This window comes from Stomoxys calcitrans, chromosome 3, assembly GCF_963082655.1.
Source record: "Stomoxys calcitrans chromosome 3, idStoCalc2.1, whole genome shotgun sequence".
NCBI classification, from domain to species: Eukaryota; Metazoa; Arthropoda; class Insecta; order Diptera; family Muscidae; genus Stomoxys; species Stomoxys calcitrans.
The window spans coordinates 175,585,495-175,607,475 of record NC_081554.1 but is presented as its reverse complement, the minus strand read 5'-3'; the positions used below and the strand labels follow the sequence as shown (position 1 = coordinate 175,607,475).

Sequence of the window (21,981 nt, the reverse complement as noted above, 5' to 3'; positions counted from 1 at the left end):
ATGTGATGCATTGAATTTAATGCCAAATCTTATGCCTCTGAAGATTGTGGCTACTCAAATTGCAGCGACCACTGTCGTGAGGTTAAGGGAGCCTTCTCATTGGTCATGTGGCGGCTACGGACACTGTGTTATCCTTGATACAATATCCAATGTTCTAGGCAGTGTGGATTACACCCTACCTGAGCCGCTTTTTCGATAAAAATTACTGTACCACTATTCCTGATAGAACCGATTGGAACTACATTATCCCTGGTAACAGACATTATATAGACTTCTATACGGATGGTTCCAAACTAAACGACCAGGTGGGCTTTTGTGTGTACTCTAAAGATCTAATACTGGTCATATCGAAACGTTACCCGACCACTGCAGTGTGTATCAAGCAGAGATCCTTGCAATTAAGGAGGTGGTGGAATGGCTAAGATATAATGTCATTACGACGATTGGCATAAATATCTTCTCAGACAGCCATTAAATCCCTAGAAAACGTATTTCTGAACGCAAAAACCGCCCTCGACTGTCGCAAATCTCTCAACGAAATGGCTGAACAGTTCAAAATTCACCTGTTCTGGGTGCCGGGCCACAGAGATATCCCAGGGAATTGTAAAGCGGACGAGCTTGCGAGACTAGGAAGTACCCTACACATTCCAGGGATACTGGAATCTGGGGGTATACCTCTAGCAACGCGTAAACTAAGTTTCCAGGACCAGGCCCGAAGGTTCGTTTAGAGTTTAGAGGACCGGCAAATTGCTTTGTTCGTTGTTGTGGATTTGAGTTATCTAGGCGGTCTTCCATTCACAATAGGAAACGGTCACTTTGAAGGAATAATGGTTTTATACCATGATCGACATTTCATTGATGAATATCGAGTAAACGGGACAGATCTATATTTTTATTCCATTCCATTTACTGTCATAGGTAAACTAGTTTCCGGGGCCGTTAGAAAATACTCCGATGACCTAACACATGTCACAAGATCAGATAGGGATAAAATTGATTGCCCATTCGTTGTTGTTGTAGCCACATTTCCATGTTGAGGTGACGGTCCTCGTCAAACTCCATTCGTTCCATTCCCATTCGTGTTTGATTTTACTAGTAATCTCAATTTTTTATTATTCTTTTGTGGCAAATTTGTCAAAATTTTATTTTATAAGAAACGAAATTTTGAGAAAATTTCTTATAGAAACGAAATTTTGAGAAAATTTCCTATAGAAACGAAATTTTGAGAAAATTTTCTTTAGAAACGAAATTTTGACAAAATTTCCTGTAGAAACGAAATTTTGACAAAATTTCCTATAGAAACGAAATTTTGACAAAATTTCCTAAAGAAACGACATTTTGACAAAATTTCCTATAGAAACGAAATTTCGACAAAATTTCCTATAGAAACGAAATTTTGAGAAAATTTCCTATAGAAACGAAATTTTGAGAAAATTTCCTATAGAAACGAAATTTTGACAAAATTTTCTATAGAAACGAAATTTTGACAAAATTTCCTATAGAAACGAAATTTTGACAAAATTTCCTATAGAAATGAAATTTTGACAAATTTTCCTATAGAAACGAAATTTTGACAAAATTTCCTATAGAAACGAAATTTTGAGAAATGAAATGAATTTTGACACAATTTCCTTATAAAAATGAAATTGTGACAAATTTTTCTATAGAATTGAAATTTTGGCAAAAATTTTTATAGAAAAATAAACTTTGGAAAATTCATTGAATTTTATTAATATTAATTTTTTAAATTTTCTTTTAAAATCAAACAAGCTCAATTTCTTTTTATATTTAGAAATTTTTATTACAATTTAAGTTTGAATTTTGAAAAATATCACATAACTTGTAAGAGAAAAATAGTACAATTATTGTTAAACATAAACGAAAGAGAGGCAAACTTTTTAAAGGGGGGTTTTATAACTTAAAAGGTAAGAAGAAATTTATTTATTCGACTTCAATTTCCTTAATGACCTTGCTGATCCAATAGGTGGCACCATCCTTGGCAACAGTGCCAACAAATCTGGCCTTACCCTTATAGTTGGCAGGAGCTACCCATTGGAATTGGACGCTGTTGGGGATGCTACTCTTACTGATCTTTACATGAGTTATGGTGTCCTGAAAATTAAAGAAACATGATATTTTATTTAAAATTAAAAATTTTATAGAAAATTTTGTTTCTTAACTGTTATTAAAATTTCGTATCTATAGGAAATTTTGTCAAAATTTCGTTTCTATAGGAAATTTTGTCAAAATTTCATTTCTATAGGAAATTTTCTCAAAATTTCGTTTCTATAGGAAATTTTGTCAAAATTTCATTTCTATAGGAAATTTTTTTTTTAAATTTCGTTTCTATAGGAAATTTTCTCAAAATTTTGTTTCTATAGGAAATGTTCTCAAAATTTCGTTTCTATAGGAAATTTTCTCAAAATTTCGTTTCTATAGGAAATTTTCTCAAAATTTCGTTTCTATAGGAAATTTTTTCAAAATTTCGTTTCTATAGGAAATTTTCTCAAAATTTCGTTTCTATAGGAAATTTTCTCAAAATTTCGTTTCTATAGGAAATTTTCTCAAAATTTCGTTTTTGTAGGAAATTTTGTAAAAATTTCGTTTCTATAGGAAATTTTGTCAACATTTCATTTCTATAGAAAATTTTGTCAAAATTTCGTTTCTTTAGTAAATTTTTTCAAAATTTCGTTTCCATAGGAAATTTTGTCAAAATTTCATTTCTTAGGAAATTTTGTCAAATTTTCGCTTTCATAGGAAATTTGTCAAATTTCGTTTCGTTGGGATATTTTTTCAAATTTTGTTTCTATAGGAAATTTTGTCAACATTTCATTTCTATAGAAAATTTTGTCAAAATTTCGTTTCTTTAGGAAATTTTTTTCAAAATTTCGTTTCTATAGGAAATTTTGTGAAAATTTCATTTCTTAGGAAATTTTGTGAAAATTTCATTTCTTAGGAAATTTTGTCAAATTTTCGCATCCATAGGAAATTTGCCAAATTTCGTTTCGTTGGGATATTTTTTCAAATTTTGTTTCTAAAGGAAATTTTGTCAAAATTTCGCTTCTTTAAAAGATTTTGTCAAAATTTCGTTTCATTAGGAAATTTCTATAGAAATGTTCCTTACAAATTTTTCGAAATTATTCCTGGCTGTACTTACATCAGCATTGGAGCAGGCCAAAGTTTGTGATTTATTTGGTTCGACCACTTTGAAGGTGCCAATTGGTTTCTTATTAGCATCATGAACTTGAACAGCGAAACCCAAAAAGTCATCTCCTCCCATTTTGATGGTGATCTTTTCGCCGCCTTTCACCAAATCGTCACCGGAAAAGAAATAAGGCACCGGTGAGGTCTGTTCGGGCACATGATGTTCTGGAGTCAATCCATTGGAGCAAATTTCTCTGGGAGCTCCTGTGGAATAGCCAAAGGCAGGGGCGGCCAAACAGCAGGCAATAACCAGAAAACGCAACATTCTCAAGTGTGGGCTGAAAAACAGAGCAGAAATAGGGGAATGGTTTTAAAATCAGATTTTACCAATGGCAAGAAAACCTGTCACGATCTAAACATGTTTTCTAAAAAGTTATGCAAATTTTATTCTTAACTTTTATTACAACTGGTCTGCGTGTAGTAGAGCCATGATATGCCACGCGACTTGTGAGTGGTGGCGTTTGTCTGTTATAAATTTGAATTTAAAATTAATTTTTTTCTATGCTGTGTAATATTTTCATTCAATTTATTTTCCCCTCCATTGCATTTGCTATTGTGTTGGTTTTGTGTCTTGCTTATTATCGACCTTGGCATCGCGCTCGCAACAATAAAAAACCAACGAACAGACAACTTAATTAGCCAGTTAAATGTCTTGACCATATTGAAATGTACTTGCAGTTGCATTTTCTTTTTTTGTTCAAAGCGTGGAAAATGTTTTTGTAGACGTAGCTCCAAGCGTTATGTAAGCAATGTTTAAAAACCTGAGAAATGAAGAATTGAATCTTGACCCACGCAAGGTCTTAAGCTGAGTTCTTTTCAACCCTACGCCATAGTGGGACGTTTACATTTAAAGATAATTCAAAAAAATCCCAATACAATGATAATTTAAAAAAAAATTATAAAAATGTAAATGTTATGAAAGTAAAATAAAAAATTTATAAAATTTATATTTGACACAATTTCCTATAAAAATTAATTTTTTAAATTCAATTTTTTAAATAAAAAAGGAAATCTGGACAACATTTTCTACATAAATAATAAAAAAGAAATTTTGACAAAATTTCCTTAGAATCGAAATTTTGAGAAAATTTCCTATAGAAACGAAATGTTGAGAAAATTTCCTATAGAAACGAAATGTTGAGAAAATTTCCTATAGAAACGAAATTTTGAGAAAATTTCCTATAGAAACGAAATTTTGAGAAAATTTCCTATAGAAACGAAATTTTGAGAAAATTTCCTATAGAAACGAAATTTTGAGAAAATTTCCTATAGAAACGAAATTTTGAGAAAATTTGCTATAGAAACGAAATTTTGAGAAAATTTCCTATAGAAACGAAATTTTGAGAAAATTTCCTATAGAAACGAAATTTTGAGAAAATTTCCTATAGAAACGAAATTTTGAGAAAATTTCCTATAGAAACGAAATTTTGAGAAAATTTCCTATAGAAACGAAATTTTGAGAAAATTTCCTATAGAAACGAAATTTTGAGAAAATTTCCTATAGAAACGAAATTTTGAGAAAATTTCCTATAGAAACGAAATTTTGAGAAAATTTCCTATAGAAACGAAATTTTGAGAAAATTTCCTATAGAAACGAAATTTTGAGAAAATTTCCTATAGAAACGAAATTTTGAGAAAATTTCCTATAGAAACGAAATTTTGACAAAATTTCCTATAGAAACGAAATTTTGACAAAATTTTCTATAGAAACGAAATTTTGACAAAATTTCCTATAAAAACGAAATTTTGAGAAAATTTCCTATAGAAACGAAATTTTGAGAAAATTTCCTATAGAAACGAAATTTTGACAAAATTTGCTTTAGAAACGAAATTTTGAAAAAATTTCCTATAGAAACGAAATTTTGAGAAAATTTCCTATAGAAACGAAATTTTGAGAAAATTTCCTATAGAAACGAAATTTTTTGAAAATTTCCTATAAAAAACGAAATTTTGAGAAAATTTTCTATAGAAACGAAATTTTGAGAAAATTTCCTATAGAAACGAAATTTTGACCAAATTTTCTATAAAATGAAATTTTGACTAAATTTCCTTTAGAAATGAAATTTTGACTAAATTTCCTTTAGAAATGAAATTTTGATAAAATTTCCTATAAAAATGAAATTTTGACAAAATTTTCTATTAAAGTCAAATTTGAAAGAGGATCGGCTAGGATTCGTTGGATCTTATCTCTAAAAGTCCCCTTATCTCACCAAGCATGAAGAAATTGTTCATGGAAAAGCTCACAGTGGTTTTTACATTAATTAGCGATGCGACAAATGCCATACTCGTACGCAATCTTATGCCCCTGCACCTGTATGTCAGGTGTGTGGAAACGAAAACCGCCGTAAGACTGTGAGAGTAGGAAATCTGGTGTTTCTCAAACTTTGGGCACACTTATATTTTGCTGGGGATAGGTACACAAAAAGAAGGAAATTTGTTTTAGCCGAGACATGAACCAAGTGTGGGTGAAATTGAAACAAAAAAATTAAATCAATTTTGGGCGGATTTCAAAAAACGTTGGTATCCAAAGGAAGCCCCATAGGAGCAGAAGCGTTTTTTTTCAGTAGCCCATTCCAGATAACCACAAATTGGGATACGAATTTGGCAAAACATTTAAAGATCGCATTTCGATTTTAACGCAAAGAGTTGCGTAAAAATCGTCGGAAAGAGTCGTTTAAACTTCCGCAAACTCGATGGATTGTCCAATGATATCCTAGAAGAGTGTTTCACGAGGTATACGGAATTGTAAAGCAATCGTCGCACAGTGGGCCAAATGGCAAAAAAATTGGAAATAAGTCTACAACTTTTTATCTGTTGATTTTAGCCATACAAAATGTTCTAGACATTTGTAGAGGAGGACATAGGCTTTCAGAAAAGTGCTGTTGTTGGTCCATATCTTTAATACAGGGTGAGCTACAGGGTGTCAAAGTTGACCACTTTTGACTTCTCCAAGCTTCTGGGGGCCATAACTTTTGATCTACTCAACCGATTTACATGATTTAGGACTCTAGAGAAAGAGCTTGACAAGATCTAAAAAACTTATGCATAAAGTACCATGCCATCGTGTACTGTTAAGGAGTTATGAATTGTTTAATTTTAAAATATGAAAATTTGGCCTTGGTTTTTTTCAGTGTTTTTTAAATAACTCCGTCAATTTTAAAGCTATAAACTTCATACTTCACACAAATTATGCCAGCATATGTGTGCATAAAATACAAAAGGAATCACGTGAATATCTTTGGCGGTTTAAAAATGGCATCGTTTTCAATATGAAAAATATTTTTTTTGTCAAAAAATTGCAAAATTTTTCAAAAAAGATACTCCCATTTCCTTTAAGTTTTCGCAAACTTTGGCCGTCAAAGCATTATCATTTCTTTCCATTTTCACAAAGTCGAGGTATTAAGAAAAGTTTTAAGTGCTAATTTGGCTAATTTCGATATCAAACAACACCGTTATCTTAAGACCAAAATGGCCAATTTTTTTACTAAACTTCAAAAGTTTCTCACTGGAAAAAAAGTTCCACGGGGATTTTTTCGCTTTTTTTGAACTTAAATGAAAGCTTAAAATGTTCCCAACATTTTAAGGTATGTCTCGCCATATCCTAGCCATAAATGAGATCGTAGCGATCAAAATACTGAAAAAAGTCAATTTTCAAGTAGTGCTATATTCATTGCTAAAAAACAAGTATTACGTCACATTTTATTGCAAAGATGTTAAATAAACTTTTATTTGGTAACACTTCTTCTACAAAACACAAAAAGAATCATGGAAATATCTCTATTCTATTCCATTTTATGGAACCGGCAATAAAAAAGTCAATTTTTCAAAAAAGTCGAATTTCCCAAATTTTGTTTTTGTTGTCCTAATTGCACATGACACACTATAGCCATATTTACGCAACATACCTTATCGTAAAGGAAATTTTCATACCTTTCCAACAATGTATAAAACATTTCTCAACTCGGATTCTATCTACTCTAAAATTCATTTACACTTCATTAAACTCTATATAAAAATGTCTATTTGTGAAATGGAACCTTATATGGGGCCTACACTAAAACATTGATAGATTTGCCCAGGGTTTACAATACAAATGTGTTAGAATAAAAAAAGGTCTCCTGCCAAAGTTTAAAAAAATTGGAATAAAAATATGTGTTTTAGAGCGAAAACACTTCGCATCGGCGTGCGTTTGTATAGTACCTACATCTATTTTTAATGTAAGCTGATGATTTTTGAATAAAAAGTAACCTAGAAATATACCTGCATATATATATATATTTGTGTTAAGATTTGATGCAGACAAATGTTACCTGTTTCGCTATGTCGAATTCCCAGGAAATCCACCGTATCAATGAATGTGAAAAAACCTACCCATAAAAAATTCATTGTCATTTTTTTTAACCAAATTCGAGTCCAGGTAAATAATTATAGAAGAGTAAGTAAAAAGAGGCACTTTGGACCCCTTTTTACGATTGCGTCTGATACCTGAAATGGGTCATTAATTGTGAATATATTGCATAAATATTTGAACAAAATCCAAATTTTCTTCATTATATTTTGTAGAGGCGTAAAGGACATTTATAAGTTATGGAAGTCATACTGAAGTATTCCACTCTTTCGAAAATTGTATGGGACATCAAAAATGATTCCAAATCATACACGGAGTCATTTAAGGAACTTGTTTACACTTTGGACCACATATATGGAATAAGGCTAAATAAAGACGCTTTAGACAAACTTGAAAAATTCTACAAATCATTTGAGAGAAGGTTGCCAGAATGTTCATTCGCAAAAATCAAGTTTTTCAAAATGTATGAGAAGTGGCTGAAATCGGATCTACTTATTGAAATTAAACCGCTGATTCCCGGCCGGCCTAGCAAAGCATACGACGAAGTTACGGAGAAAACCAAAAAGAAAAAACAAGAGGAACTATTGGCGGCACATCCGCCAAATTTAATAAAAGATACGTTCAAAACAGCATTGTTAAAAAAAAAACCAAAAAATGTTGGACGAATTGTCGATGTTTTACCATTAGCATCTCCGAAAAGGGTAAAGAGAATGGTAGAAAGTATTCCAACTCCAAAATCGACTACAGAATTCACGGAGGAAGATGCACTGGCCCTGATTTTGAACCTAGGCCTCTCAAGAAACAAATACTCAACAATGAGGAAGGCTCTTCGTGAAAAAGGATGGGGTTGTTTACCCTCAAAACATAAATTGTACAACACCAGGACGAAAATGGTGCCATCAAATATATACGTGGACGAATTAAAAGCAAGAGTGAAACTTGCTGATCTTGTTGAAAATACAGCTGTTAGAATTATTTCTAATTTTACTGAAGAACAGTTGAACACATGTAATAATTCCGAAGTGGTTTTGATCAGCAAATGGGGTTGTGATGGATCATCTGGATTTTCCGAATATAAGCAACAAACAGAAATAGATGCCAACTTCGCATCAATTTTCATGGCATCATTAGTACCATTGAGAATGAGATTGTACAAGGACCAATCTTCATCATCGAAAGAAAATGCATTTCAAGATATATGGATAAATAGAACACCTGGGTCAAAATATTTATGTCGCCCAATTCGGTTTGAGTATACAAAGGAAGACCGGAACACAACACGATCTTTGGTGAACGAAATAAAGGAAGAAATTGCTGCATTACCCATGATTGTTATAAACCAATTGGGAAGAAATATAAAAGTTTCGTTTCAACTACAACTCACTATGATCGATGGAAAGGTGGCAAACGCATTAACTGGCGTTATGTCCAATTGGAGATGCAATATTTGTGGCAAGAAGAATGGGCAATTCGAGGACAAGTCTGATGAAAATTTAGTAAACGAAAATGCGCTCAATTTCGGTATTTCGCCCCTGCACTGTAGAATTCGATTCATGGAGTATTGTTTGCATTTATCGTATGACCTTAAATATCGGACTAGCCCTGGAAACCGCGATGTCTCTGCTAGAAACAACCAAGATCTTCACAAAATGAGGCAGGAAGAGAAGAATCGAATCCAGTTGGAGTTTAAACAAAAGGGACTTATAATAGATAAACCTCTTTACGGATACGGAAGCACAAATGATGGCAACTCGGCAAGGCGGTTTTTTGAGGACCCCGTATCGACATCTAAAATAACCGGTCTTGATGAACACTTGCTAAGACGATTCAAAGTGATTTTGGCTGTAATCAATAGCAAAAAGATGATAAATTCAACCAAATTTGAAGCTTATAGTAATGACACAAAAAACATTTTATCTGATTTATATTCGTGGAAAGCTTTAACACCGACAGTACATAAAGTCTTACATCATGGCAAGGAAATTGTGGAATACAACATACTTCCGTTAGGAGAACTTACAGAAGAAGCTCAGGAATCCCGTAATAGAGATGTTAAACAGTTCCGGCTTTTCAATACCCGAAAGAGCACCAAATTTAACCAAAATTATGATTTACTTCAATATTTATTGTTATCGTCTGATCCGGTACTATACAGCATCAGAACTAAATGGCTACCAAAAATATGTGACGATATAGATAAGGACGATCCCGATGCCATTCAAATTAAAGAGCTTTTAAATTTTGATACCTTAGATTATTTGGTAGAGAATAAAATCAAATAATACAAAACTAAAATGCTTTTTTATTTTGGGAGTAGCTAATATACATATAAACGCACGCCGATGCGAAGTGTTTTCGCTCTAAAACACATATTTTTATTCCAATTTTTTTAAACTTTGGCAGGAGACCTTTTTTTATTCTAACACATTTGTATTGTAAACCCTGGGCAAATCTATCAATGTTTTAGTGTAGGCCCCATATAAGGTTCCATTTCACAAATAGACATTTTTATATAGAGTTTAATGAAGTGTAAATGAATTTTAGAGTAGATAGAATCCGAGTTGAGAAATGTTTTATACATTGTTGGAAAGGTATGAAAATTTCCTTTACGATAAGGTATGTTGCGTAAATATGGCTATAGTGTGTCATGTGCAATTAGGACAACAAAAACAAAATTTGGGAAATTCGACTTTTTTGAAAAATTGACTTTTTTATTGCCGGTTCCATAAAATGGAATAGAATAGAGATATTTCCATGATTCTTTTTGTGTTTTGTAGAAGAAGTGTTACCAAATAAAAGTTTATTTAACATCTTTGCAATAAAATGTGACCTAATACTTGTTTTTTAGCAATGAATATAGCACTACTTGAAAATTGACTTTTTTCAGTATTTTGATCGCTACGATCTCATTTATGGCTAGGATATGGCGAGACATACCTTAAAATGTTGGGAACATTTTAAGCTTTCATTTAAGTTCAAATCCCCGTGGAACTTTTTTTCCAGTGAGAAACTTTTGAAGTTTAGTAAAAAAATTGGCCATTTTGGTCTTAAGATAACGGTGTTGTTTGATATCGAAATTAGCCAAATTAGCACTTAAAACTTTTCTTAATACCTCGACTTTGTGAAAATGGAAAGAAATGATAATGCTTTGACGGCCAAAGTTTGCGAAAACTTAAAGGAAATGGGAGTATCTTTTTTGAAAAATTTTGCAATTTTTTGACAAAAAAAATATTTTTCATATTGAAAACGATGCCATTTTTAAACCGCCAAAGATATTCACGTGATTCCTTTTGTATTTTATGCACACATATGCTGGCATAATTTGTGTGAAGTATGAAGTTTATAGCTTTAAAATTGACGGAGTTATTTAAAAAACACTGAAAAAAACCAAGGCCAAATTTTCATATTTTAAAATGAAACAATTCATAACTCCTTAACAGTACACGATGGCATGGTACTTTATGCATAAGTTTTTTAGATCTTGTCAAGCTCTTTCTCTAGAGTCCTAAATCATGTAAATCGGTTGAGTAGATCAAAAGTTATGGCCCCCAGAAGCTTGGAGAAGTCAAAAGTGGTCAACTTTGACACCCTGTAGCTCACCCTGTATTAAAGATATGGACCAACAACAGCACTTTTCTGAAAGCCTATGTCCTCCTCTACAAATGTCTAGAACATTTTGTATGGCTAAAATCAACAGATAAAAAGTTGTAGACTTATTTCCAATTTTTTTGCCATTTGGCCCACTGTGCGTCGCGAAGATTTGCTAAAAGTTCCGCACACGCAATGGATTGCCTAATTGTATGCCAGCAGAGCGTTTCGCGACACTTACGGAGGGTTAGACTTACAACTAGTTGTAAGATAAGCAATCGCGAAAAGTTCACTCAGGCGATTTATTAACAAGCGATTTTAACGCAAAGAGTTGCGTAATAATCGTCGGAAAGAGTCGCTTAATCTTCCGCAAACACGATGGATTGTCCAATGATATCCTAGAAGAGTGTTTCACGAGTTATATGGACGACTAAAACGCAATTAGTTTTAAAAGAATCGAAGATTTGCTAAAAGTTCCACACACGAAATGGGTTGCTTAATTACATTCCAGAAGAGTGTTTGGCGTCTCTAAGGGAGGGTTAAACCGTAATAAGTTGTAAGAGAAGCAATCGCGAAAAGTTAACTCAGGTGATTTATAAACAAGCGATTATAACGCAATGAGTTGAGAAAAAATCGTCGCGAAGAGTCGCTTACTTCCGCACACGCCATGGATTGTCCGATGATATTCTAGAAGAGTGGTTCAAGAGTTATACGGACGATTAAAACGCGATAAGTTGTAAAAGAATAGTTGCGAAGAGCGACTAAAACTTCCGCACACGCAATGGATTGCCTAATGATATGCCAGAAGAGTGTTTCGCGACTCTTACGTAGGGTTTAACCGCAATTAGTTGCTAAAACTTCCGCATGCGCTGTGGATTGCCTAATGATATCCTAGAAGAGTGTTTCACGAGTTATACCGTACGATTAAAACGCAATAAGTTTTAAAAGAAGCGTCGCGAAGAGTGGTTAAAACTTCCGCATGCGTAATGGATTGCTTATTTATATCCCCGAAGAGTGTTTTAAGACTCATACGGAAGAAAAATTGCGTAAAAATCTTCCAGAAGATTGTTTCATTCATTGCGGGGACGAACGCTCTTCCAAAATTATGAAAAATGTTTGTAGGGCGATTGGTTGTGTCTTTTTCACTTAAAATCCCTAGCCCTTAAAAATGATAGTCAAAAACCATTTGACAATCAGACACCTAAGAGATCTTCTAAAGCAACAGAAACTGGTTGTCTAACTCACCTCAACTATAAGCCACCAAGGGCTACTTCAAGTTAAGCCCACTTGAAAACCTAATGACTTCATAGGCGAACCCAAGCTCATTAATCTACTGCAACAGCAACAACTAGCAAACCAAAAAAATTACTATGCCGCCTAAGTGAATTCGATTTGTATTTTTTTCATAGTATTGTCGAAAGATCAGCAATCAAGGTTGCCGTTGACAAGACAACTCGATTTTTTAACTTCTACCATTATCCATCACGTGTGTATTTACCGCCACACAGTGAAGTCAGCAATTTGTTTCTACAAAAATAAATTGTTGCTTATACGATTTAATTCTGTTTTTTTCCTCTGTCTCATTGTTAGTATTCAAGTTGGTACTGATAGAGTTCTATCCTAATTGTTTCTAAGAAATAAAAGATTTCTGGCACAGGCATACATAAATTTCAATACAGATAGACAGACAGTCAGACGGACAGGGCGCATTTGTATATTTTAGATAATTTATCAAATCTAACAACGACCGGTTTTTTTTGCTTTAAGATTTGGTTTCGTTTCTGTGGTCATATTCAGCTAAATTCAAAAGTCACTTCATTTAGATCCCAAAAACTAATTTCCATATATTTCTAACATTATGGTTTGATTTAAAAATAAAAAAAAAAAATGCAAAACAACCGGTCCAATCTAGCCCGGCATTAGAAAAGAAACAAAGAGAAAATAAACTATTAGAGCAGCTAAACTTTAATAATTGATCTGTATACACATGTGTTGCTTTCCTTGATATTTAAAAAAAAGTAATGTTGTATACATTACATTTAATTAAAAGACAAAAGGTTAAATAAAATTACCTATTAGAAAGGGGTACATTGGCTTTTACAGGAAATACTTTTATAAGTGGATTGAATTTATAAACCTTTAGGGAAATATGACAAATGATAGAATTTGCTGACCAAAATTATGGCAATGAATGAGTTATTGGATAACAAAATGGCTAGGACTACATTCTTGCTCCAATAAGTATGGCAGTGCGGTCATCGTAACTCCGACGCAAAACGGCTGGGTACAAATGCCGGCGAGAACATCAAATAAATTGTCAGCGGTAGTTGTCCTATTCCTACTAGTGCTGGCCTGTTGCAAGTTTTCGAACTCGGTAATAAAGACTAGGTCCTATAAACATGTATCGGACAGCACTCATTGCTACGAGAAAAGTATCCCAGATGTTCCCCGATTGCATACGATACCACCCGCTCTTCTCTTAAACTTCTATATACAATCAATAAATCTATCACCGTTGCCTCAATGGGGTCTTAAAGCCCTAAGTCATTCCACCGTTAATGACAAATGAAATAACTGCACCTTAAGGATTTACAAGCATTTTAAGCATTATAGTCTTTTTGGTTAGTTTAAAAAATCTTTGTAATGAGCTAAAAACCAAAGAAAGGATTTCCTTAATGCAATTTTCATGGGCAAATCTACATATGGTGCCGCCCGCTCTTCTCTTAAACTTCTATATTTAATCTAATGAGTGGATGTATATCAAAAGGTCTCATATTTCTAAAAGTCTCATAGATCTATCGCCATTGCCTTATTGGGGTCTTAAACCCCTAAATCATTTCGCCGTTAATGGCAAATGAAATGCCTACCTTAAGGATTTACCAGTATTTTAAGTTCAAGTTACATTTTGAATTATATTCTTTCTGGTTAATCTTAAGAATTTTAATAGTGAACTAAACACAATGAAAAGATTTACAAGTTAATCTGCTACTGGAATATCCATTGTACCCAGTTAAGTTCGAATCTTTGTGCTTAACATAAACAGCTACAAAAATCTTCATAGTTTCTTCTTTGAGGATGGGACCTTAAATATTTAGTTATTTGCTGCCCCCAGAATAGGGGTCATAATTCGCATAAAAGACCCTTTCTTCCATTCTTTTCAATCAGTCTAACTCCAAAACTGGAAAAAAGTCTTAAGTGTTTTATGTTTCAATTGTAAGGTTTTACAAGCATTTTGAGTTAAATGCGAAACAAACGATTTGATTGAGTCCCTGAAAACCACAATTTTTGGACGATTTGGCTGAAATTTTGCGCATAGTGTTCTGTTAACTTCCTAAAACTGTGCCAAGTACGGTCCCAACCGTTCTATAACCTGATATATCTCCCATATAAACCGATCTCCCGATTTGACTGTTTGAGCCCCTGGAATCCACAATTTTTGTCCGATTTGGCTTAAATTTTGCACATATTGTCATAGTTATAAGTGACGACTTTCAACAACTGTGTCAAATATGGTCCAAATTGGTCTATTACCTGATATAGCTCCCATATAAACCGATCGTCTTGAGCCCCTGGAATCGGTAAGTTTTGTCAGATTTAGCATGCGATGTTCTGATTTCCAACAACTGTTCAAGTACGGTCCAATTTAGTCTATAACTTTATATAGCTCCCATTTAAACCGGTATCTCGATTATTCTTGTTCGGTTCCTAGAAGCTTTAACTTTTGCTGATTTGGCATAAGTTTGGGATGTAGAATAAAATTTTGCCCTGCAACTTAATTTAGTTTGTATAAATTTTTAGCAGAATCCATGGTGGTGTGTTCCCAAGATTCGGTACGGCCGAACTTAGCACCCTTTTACTTGTTTGTTTTGCACTAGTTAGTCCTTTTCGGGTTTTTGGTAATCTAAAAATCACTTAATCTAGTGCGAAAAGAACAGCTTATAGCGACATCTTCTCGAAAAGGATTTACAAGCATTATAAGTTAATTCAAGTTAAATTTGTAAATATATTCGTTATACTTTACATAAAGAGCGATCGAAATCATCATAGTGAACTAAGGTCCATGGGAATTTAGTAAAAAAAAATCCTTTGAAGCTATTTTCGGGACTAAACCTTAAATGTTGGTATTTACAAGTAGTTTTTGATATTTTGTAAAACTGTCCCAAGAACAACCGATCTCTCTACAGAGAAGTTTTATTATAGGCACTGTGAATGTGCTAGAAAAGTACAAGAAGGCTAACAGTGCTACTACACAGGAGGCGTTATGGGTTGGAATAGGCGCCACATCAAACCGAAAAATTATATAGAAATTCCTAAATTCTCTCCGGTGACTGAGGTTCTAGCCGTAATTTGCCTACAGGATTTGGTATTTGTCCTATGGGATTTGTACCTTCAAAACAAGTACAAAACAAGATTACGGCCAAGATGAAAGCCTATAGCATAATCTTTTCAAAAAGGATTTACAAACATTTTAAGTTAAATTCCTGATTTTTATCCTTCAGCTTTAGAAAAAAAGCTACTCAAATCATCGTAATGAACAAAGGCCTAATTAAAGAATTAAAGGCAAAAAAGAAAAACTTACTAGCATTTTAAGTTCATGTTAAATTTGAGGCCACCATAGCGCGGAGACATGTATGTCCGCCTATGACGCTGAAATCCTGAGTTCGAATCCTAGCGAGAACAGCAGAAAAAATTGTGGGCGGTGGTTTTCCCCTGTTATTACTGGCGATATTTGTGAGGTACTATCCCAGGGGAAAGCCTATAGCACAATCCTTTCAAAAAGGATTTACAAACATTTTAAGTTGAATTCCTAATTTATTTCATTCTGCTGTATAAAAAAAAGTTACCAAATCATCGTAATGAGCAAAGGTCCAATGAAGGACATAAAGGAAAAAGCAAATGGAAATTTACAGGCTTTTTAAAGTTTGTTTTTTTTTTTTGGAACTTAAGGTCTGCTCCACAAAAAAAAACAAACTAATCAAAGGATTTCAAGCATTTTAAGCTCAAGTTAAAATTGGGGCCACTGCAGCGCGGAGGTTAGCATATCCGCCCATGATTATAAATGCCCGGATTCGATAAAAAGTTCAGCGCTGGATATCCCCTATTAATAAATGTTGGCGACATTTGTGTGGTACTATGCCATGTAAAAACGTCTCCCCAAAGAGGGTTCTTCGGACTCGGCTATAAAAAGGAGGTCCCTTATCATTGAACTTAAACTTGAATTGGACAGAACTCGTTGATATATAAAAAGTTTCCCCCTGTTCCTTAATGGAATATTCTTGGGCAAAATGTGGATTTTGCAAATTTCGATTTTTTAAATGCTTTATTAAGGTGTTACAGACATTTTAAGTTAAACACGTCAGGATCTCATCCGAATAATTTTTAAAAATAAGTTGTTTTTTTAATATTTTCAATGCACTAGTTTGAAATTTTTTACCAACATTTTCATTTGAAATTCAAAAAATTATAACGGATGCATCTGATTTATCATCTTCAAGTCAGTTCACCTTGAAATACTGAATCTTAATACATTGATTAATGTGAAACTGGAACTTTAAAAAATAATATTACCTGTTATTGCTACTCTATGGAAAAAATAAACAAAAATCAACAAACAGCAATAAAAATAAGAAAAAAAATATGGACAAAAATTTATGAGAAAACAGTCGGTCACATGAAGACACACAAAAATAATCTTCAACAGAAGTTTGTCACGAGATTAAGATATCCCACGCAAAATTAACATAAGTTTACTTTTGTCTTATTGTTGTTGGTCACCAATAAGGCTTCAGGCTTAATTAAACACAAAACAATGGTTGGTGTTTGTTGTAAATTTGTGATAATAAACTGAAGGTTCCCTGCTGCAATTAACTCCGTGTTTAAATAATTGAATAATTCAATACATTTTTTATTCTCTTTGAAGCCTGGTACTGAGTTCGACTTTTCTTCTGAAAATCTATCAAAATGCGAACAACTTCCGTTGAAGTGGTACTGAGTTCTATGACCAAAATAGTTGAGAAATGTCGCTGCATCAATAAAAATTTCACTTCATTTTATTGCAAATGTAATTAATTACTCACGAACTGGGTCGCAAGCAGCTGTTTCAATGTAGTTCCTTTTGTTGTAAGTCGTTGTATGATTTTTATGTGTGTTAATTAATAGAAAATTTTCTTGCGAATGAGCTCAGTACTAGTCTTAAGATAAAACTTAAACCATTCCATTTTTTTAATTAATCTACGATTTAAATTGAGTTGAAAACCACAGACAAATTTATTCTATGGATCATATGGTGATTGAGGCATAAAAAAAGAAAGTTTATCCATTATTTATAAGTTGGCAAAACTCGATTTTAATTTTAGACCTAAAATTTTTTTGGGCAAAAACTCTTAAATGTGTTTGTAACCTCGTCTTTCAACAGAATAATTTTCTGCTATTATCTATAGTATAGGGCCCAAGTAACTGGGGTGCCACCCGAACCCCAAAACACCCTAAAATAGGTTTATTGGACGAGCATGACAGCATGGGACTAAAATGAAAAGTATTTGAGAGCAGATTAGGCTTTACAATAAGCTTTGTAATTTGTTGATATCGGAATTGGGCGGACCCTCCCCCATTCCCCAAAAACACTACCTAAAATCAAAAGTGGACCTATAATGACAATATGGGTATCAACTAAAAGGCAATGAAAAGTAGAATGCGACTACGACTGGTACTGTAAATTGGATCCAAGTATCTAGAAAGTCGCCCTAACCCCAAAATTTCTAAAAGCAGACAAATTGAACGTCCATATTAATATGGGGCTCAAATGAAAGGTATTCGGCAGTAGATTACAAATCTGGCATACAAAATTAAATCGAAGTGTTGGGGTCAAAAAACGCCCCAAATGGGCATATGACCCATCATAACTATATGAGACTCGATTTGTTTGTTTGTTCCGTAGAATCAACAACGGCTGAACCGATTTTCTTAAAATGTTCATAGATTATGTAGGTTCTTGTGGAAGGAAACAAAGGTTATATAATTTTTAGATATCGGATGGTAGCGGACCCTCCCTCTTACCCCCAAAACGCCACCCAAAACCAAAAGTGGACTGATAGGCACAATATGGGTATAAAATTAAAGGTATTGGAGACTAGAAAAGGAATATCGTATAAAATTTTAGTTCCAAGTACCCAGCGGGCAGCCCCAACCCCAGAACTCCTCTAATCTACTCCCAAATATCTTTCATTTGAATCCCATATAGCCATGGTCCCATTACGTAAATCTAATTTTTATGCTATATTTGTAATCAACTGCCGAATACTTTTCATTTGAGTCCCATACTAATAGGAACGTCGAATATTTCTGTTTAGAGGAGTATTGAAGTTCCTTTTTAATATGGGACTCAAGTGAAAAGTATTCGGCAGTATATTACAAATATGTCATAAAAAATTAGGTCCAAGTAATGGGCGGTTGCCCCAACCCCAAATACCCCCAAATGGGCATGTCAGCCGACCATTGCAATATGGGATTCAAATGAAAGACATTTGGAAGAAGATTACGAATATGACATTAAAATTTGCGTTCAAGTGTAGGTGGCGCCTTTCCTCCTAAAAAAAAAATCGAATAGGTTAATTGACCCATTATGGCAATATTGGACTCAAATGAAAGGTATTTGAGAGTAGAAAACGAATTTGATATACAATTTTGGAGCCAAGTGTTTGGGGTCCGTCTCAAATCACCCCCTTAACTGAACTCCATTTCTGACTATAGCAATATGAAGGTCAAATCAACGGTATTTGGGAGTAAAGTACGAATTTAGTATCAATTTTCAGGGCAAAGTGCCGGTAGCCGCCAGAGCCTTAAAACACCCTCCAAATGGTTCATATTTACCGACCATGGCAATACGGGGCTCAAATTAAAGGGATTTGGGAGTGGAGCACGAATTTGATATCCATATTAGAGTCGAAATGTCTGATGTGCCATTCCTCTGGATGGCCACCGTAGCGCAGAAGTTAGAATGCCCCCTATGACGCTGAACGCCTGGGTTCAAATCCTGGCAAGACCTTCAGAAAAATTTTTTCAGGGGTGGTTTTCCCCTCCCAATACTGGCAACATTTGTGAGGTTGGTTGATTTTCGGAACAAAGACCCTGAGGTACAACCCACCCTCAAACACAACATATTTACCGATCATGCCATAAAAGGGCTCATATGATGGCCAAGTGAGTGGAGGCCACCGTAGCGCAGAGGTTAGCTTGTCCGCCTATAACGCTGAACGCCTGGGTTCGAATCTTGGCGAGACCATCAGAAAAAAATCTTCAGCGGTGGTTTTCCCCTGGCAACATTTGTGAGGTACTATGCCATCTAAATCTTCTCTCCAAAGAGGTGTCACTCTGAGGCACGCCGTTCGGACTCGGCTTTAAAGAGGAGGCCCCTTATCGTTGAGCTTAAAAACATAAATCGGACGGCACTCATTGATATGTGAGAAGTTTGCCCCTGTTCCTTAGTTGAAGGTTCATAGGCAAAATTTGTATTTGTAAACCAGTGATGATTCTTTAATGATAAATAATTTCTGCTTCGTTGACAATCTTAAACATTCAAGTGAATTTCTTAAATGCATGTTCGAATGCATTAAACAATTAAACCACGCAGCAAACCATAGCTTATAATTAATAAAAAATATTTAAAATATAATGAATGTCATAGGTCAAAACAAGCTCCACCATCAATAACCAACCAATGACACAATTTTGCTTTGTTAAAGAACACTTTGTGGCACTTAAAAACTGGTAGTCATTTGAAAAATGGTAGTCTCTAGAAGTTTTTTTTTCAATATATTAAATTTTTGTTTTTAACACCAGAACGATTGCTGTTACCTTTCGAACGTACAAACTTTGGACACAACTTTAAAGAAACTAAATTTTTATCATTGTTTGTTCATATATTTATATGAAATTCTTAAAAGAAATCAAAATTATCATGCTGCGTGCATATGTGTATGGGGGGAACGGTGGATGTAGATGCGAGATTAGAGCTGTTGTGGCTAGCACATTAAAGCTTTTTTGGTTTTGACCAAAAGCAGTCTCCAACCCCAACAGCAACAGCAGCCACAGATGGGAGAAAAGCTTTATTTAGTGGCTTAAAACCAGAGTGGTGTTAAACGCCATAGGAAATCTCTCTTGGCATACTCAGCAGCAGCATCAGTGGGTGCATTTTGACTGACTGACTGACGGTAGAAGGCAGCTACTTGTCTACCTCTGAGCATGGCTAATTGCATTTCCTTCATTGATTCTAATTGATATTTACAATTTTATTGTTCGATTTATAAAAAAAATAATTATAAATTCTATAACATTAACCACACGCAAAACGGCCATAAAATTTAATAATAATTCTTTAAATGTATATCACTTTCGTTTAAATATTCATTATGGTTGATGATTTTTTAAACGATGTTTAATGTGAACTTTTCAAGTAACTGTAACGGGGAACCACCTCGTCTTCATTTTAAGTTCTTAGAAAGCAAATCAAATGGCAATTAATAAACTTTAACTTAAACAAGTTTTTCTAAGTATTTCCAAATCTCATCCAATATTAAGATCGGGATTTTTCGAAAAAAAATAACAAAAGCCTCATTAAAAACTTGGGGTTTAATGAAAAAGTTATAACGGTCTAAGTTTAGACAAGGCTTAGACAATCTTAAAGACACATGCTAAAACCGGCTTATATAAGAGCTATAAATACATTTGCCGTTTTATTTTAATCAAATCACAATGGTTGGAAGAAAACTAGAGAAAATAGAAGAAATTTCAAGAATTCGGGAAAAAATTTGATGCAAGGTTAAAACAAGTAACAATGCGTTAAGTTCGGCCGGGCCGAACTTGGGATACCCACCACCTCGGGTATATATGCAAACCACATTTCGGCATAATCCAATGAAAAAATGCATAATGTATGCCCCCATAACAGCTATATCGCAATATAGTCCGATTTGGATCAAATTCGACACGGACATTAAGTGGTCTAATAAGTACAAGTCATTGTTCAATTTCGACGATCTGAACCGATCCAAACCATATACAACACGGATGTCGAAAAAGCTAACATAAGTCACTGTGTCAAATTTCAGTGAAATCGGATTTTAAATGCGCCTTTTATGGGGCCAAAACTTTAAATCGAGATATCGGTCTATATGGCAGCTATATATAAATCGGGACCGATTAGGGCCAAGTTGCAGAAAAATGTCGAAGAGCCTAACACAACTCACTGTTCGAAATTTTGGCGAAATCGGACAATAAATGCTCCTTTTATGGCCACAAAACCTTAAATCGAAAGATCGGTCTATAGGGCAGCTGTATCCAAATCTAAGCCGATGTGAGCCAAATTGAAGAAGACTGTCCAAGGGCCTAACTTAACTCACTGTCCCAAATTTCGGCGATATCGGACATTAAATGCGCCTTTTATGGGCCCAAAACCTTTAATCGAGAGATCGGTCTATATGACAGCTATAACCAAATCTGGACCGAATTGTGCCATATTGCAGAATTATGTCGAAGGGCTTATCTTAACTCACTGTTCGAAATTTCGGCGAAATCGGACAATAAATGCTCCTTTTATGGCCCCAAAACCTTAAGTCGAAAGATCGGTCTATACGGCAGCTGTATCCAAATCTGGACCGATGTGAGCCAAATTGAAGAAGACTGTCCAAGGGCCTAACTTAACTCACTGTCCCAAATTTCGGCGATATCGGACATTAAATGCGCCTTTTATGGCCCCAAAACCTTAAATCGAAATATCGGTCTATATAGCATCTGTATCCTAATCTGGACCGATCTGAGCCAAATTGAAGAAGGATGTCGAAGGG

General features: G+C 34.2%; 1 protein-coding gene across 1 annotated transcript; it reads right to left on the bottom strand.

The window, feature by feature from the left end:
- Positions 1-1,775: 1,775 nt before the first annotated feature.
- Positions 1,776-20,034, bottom strand: LOC106092365 (defense protein l(2)34Fc). Its single transcript, XM_059366127.1, has 3 exons — positions 19,994-20,034; positions 3,158-3,482; positions 1,776-2,112 (listed from the first exon to the last, which is right to left on the bottom strand). The coding sequence occupies exons 2-3, from the start codon at positions 3,467-3,469 to the stop codon at positions 1,942-1,944; spliced, it is 483 nt and encodes a 160-aa protein (XP_059222110.1). The 5' UTR covers positions 3,470-3,482; positions 19,994-20,034; the 3' UTR covers positions 1,776-1,941.
- Positions 20,035-21,981: the final 1,947 nt, after the last annotated feature.

What these genes read in the sequence shown, in the direction of transcription:
- LOC106092365 (XM_059366127.1), bottom strand. Translation starts at nt 3,469, where the DNA reads ATGTTGCGTTTTCTGGTTATTGCCTGCTGTTTGGCCGCCCCTGCCTTT. An exon ending in TGGCCTGCTCCAATGCTGAT is followed by an intron (nt 2,113 to 3,157) that starts GTAAGTACAGCC and finishes TTTAATTTTCAG; the next exon opens with GACACCATAACTCATGTAAA.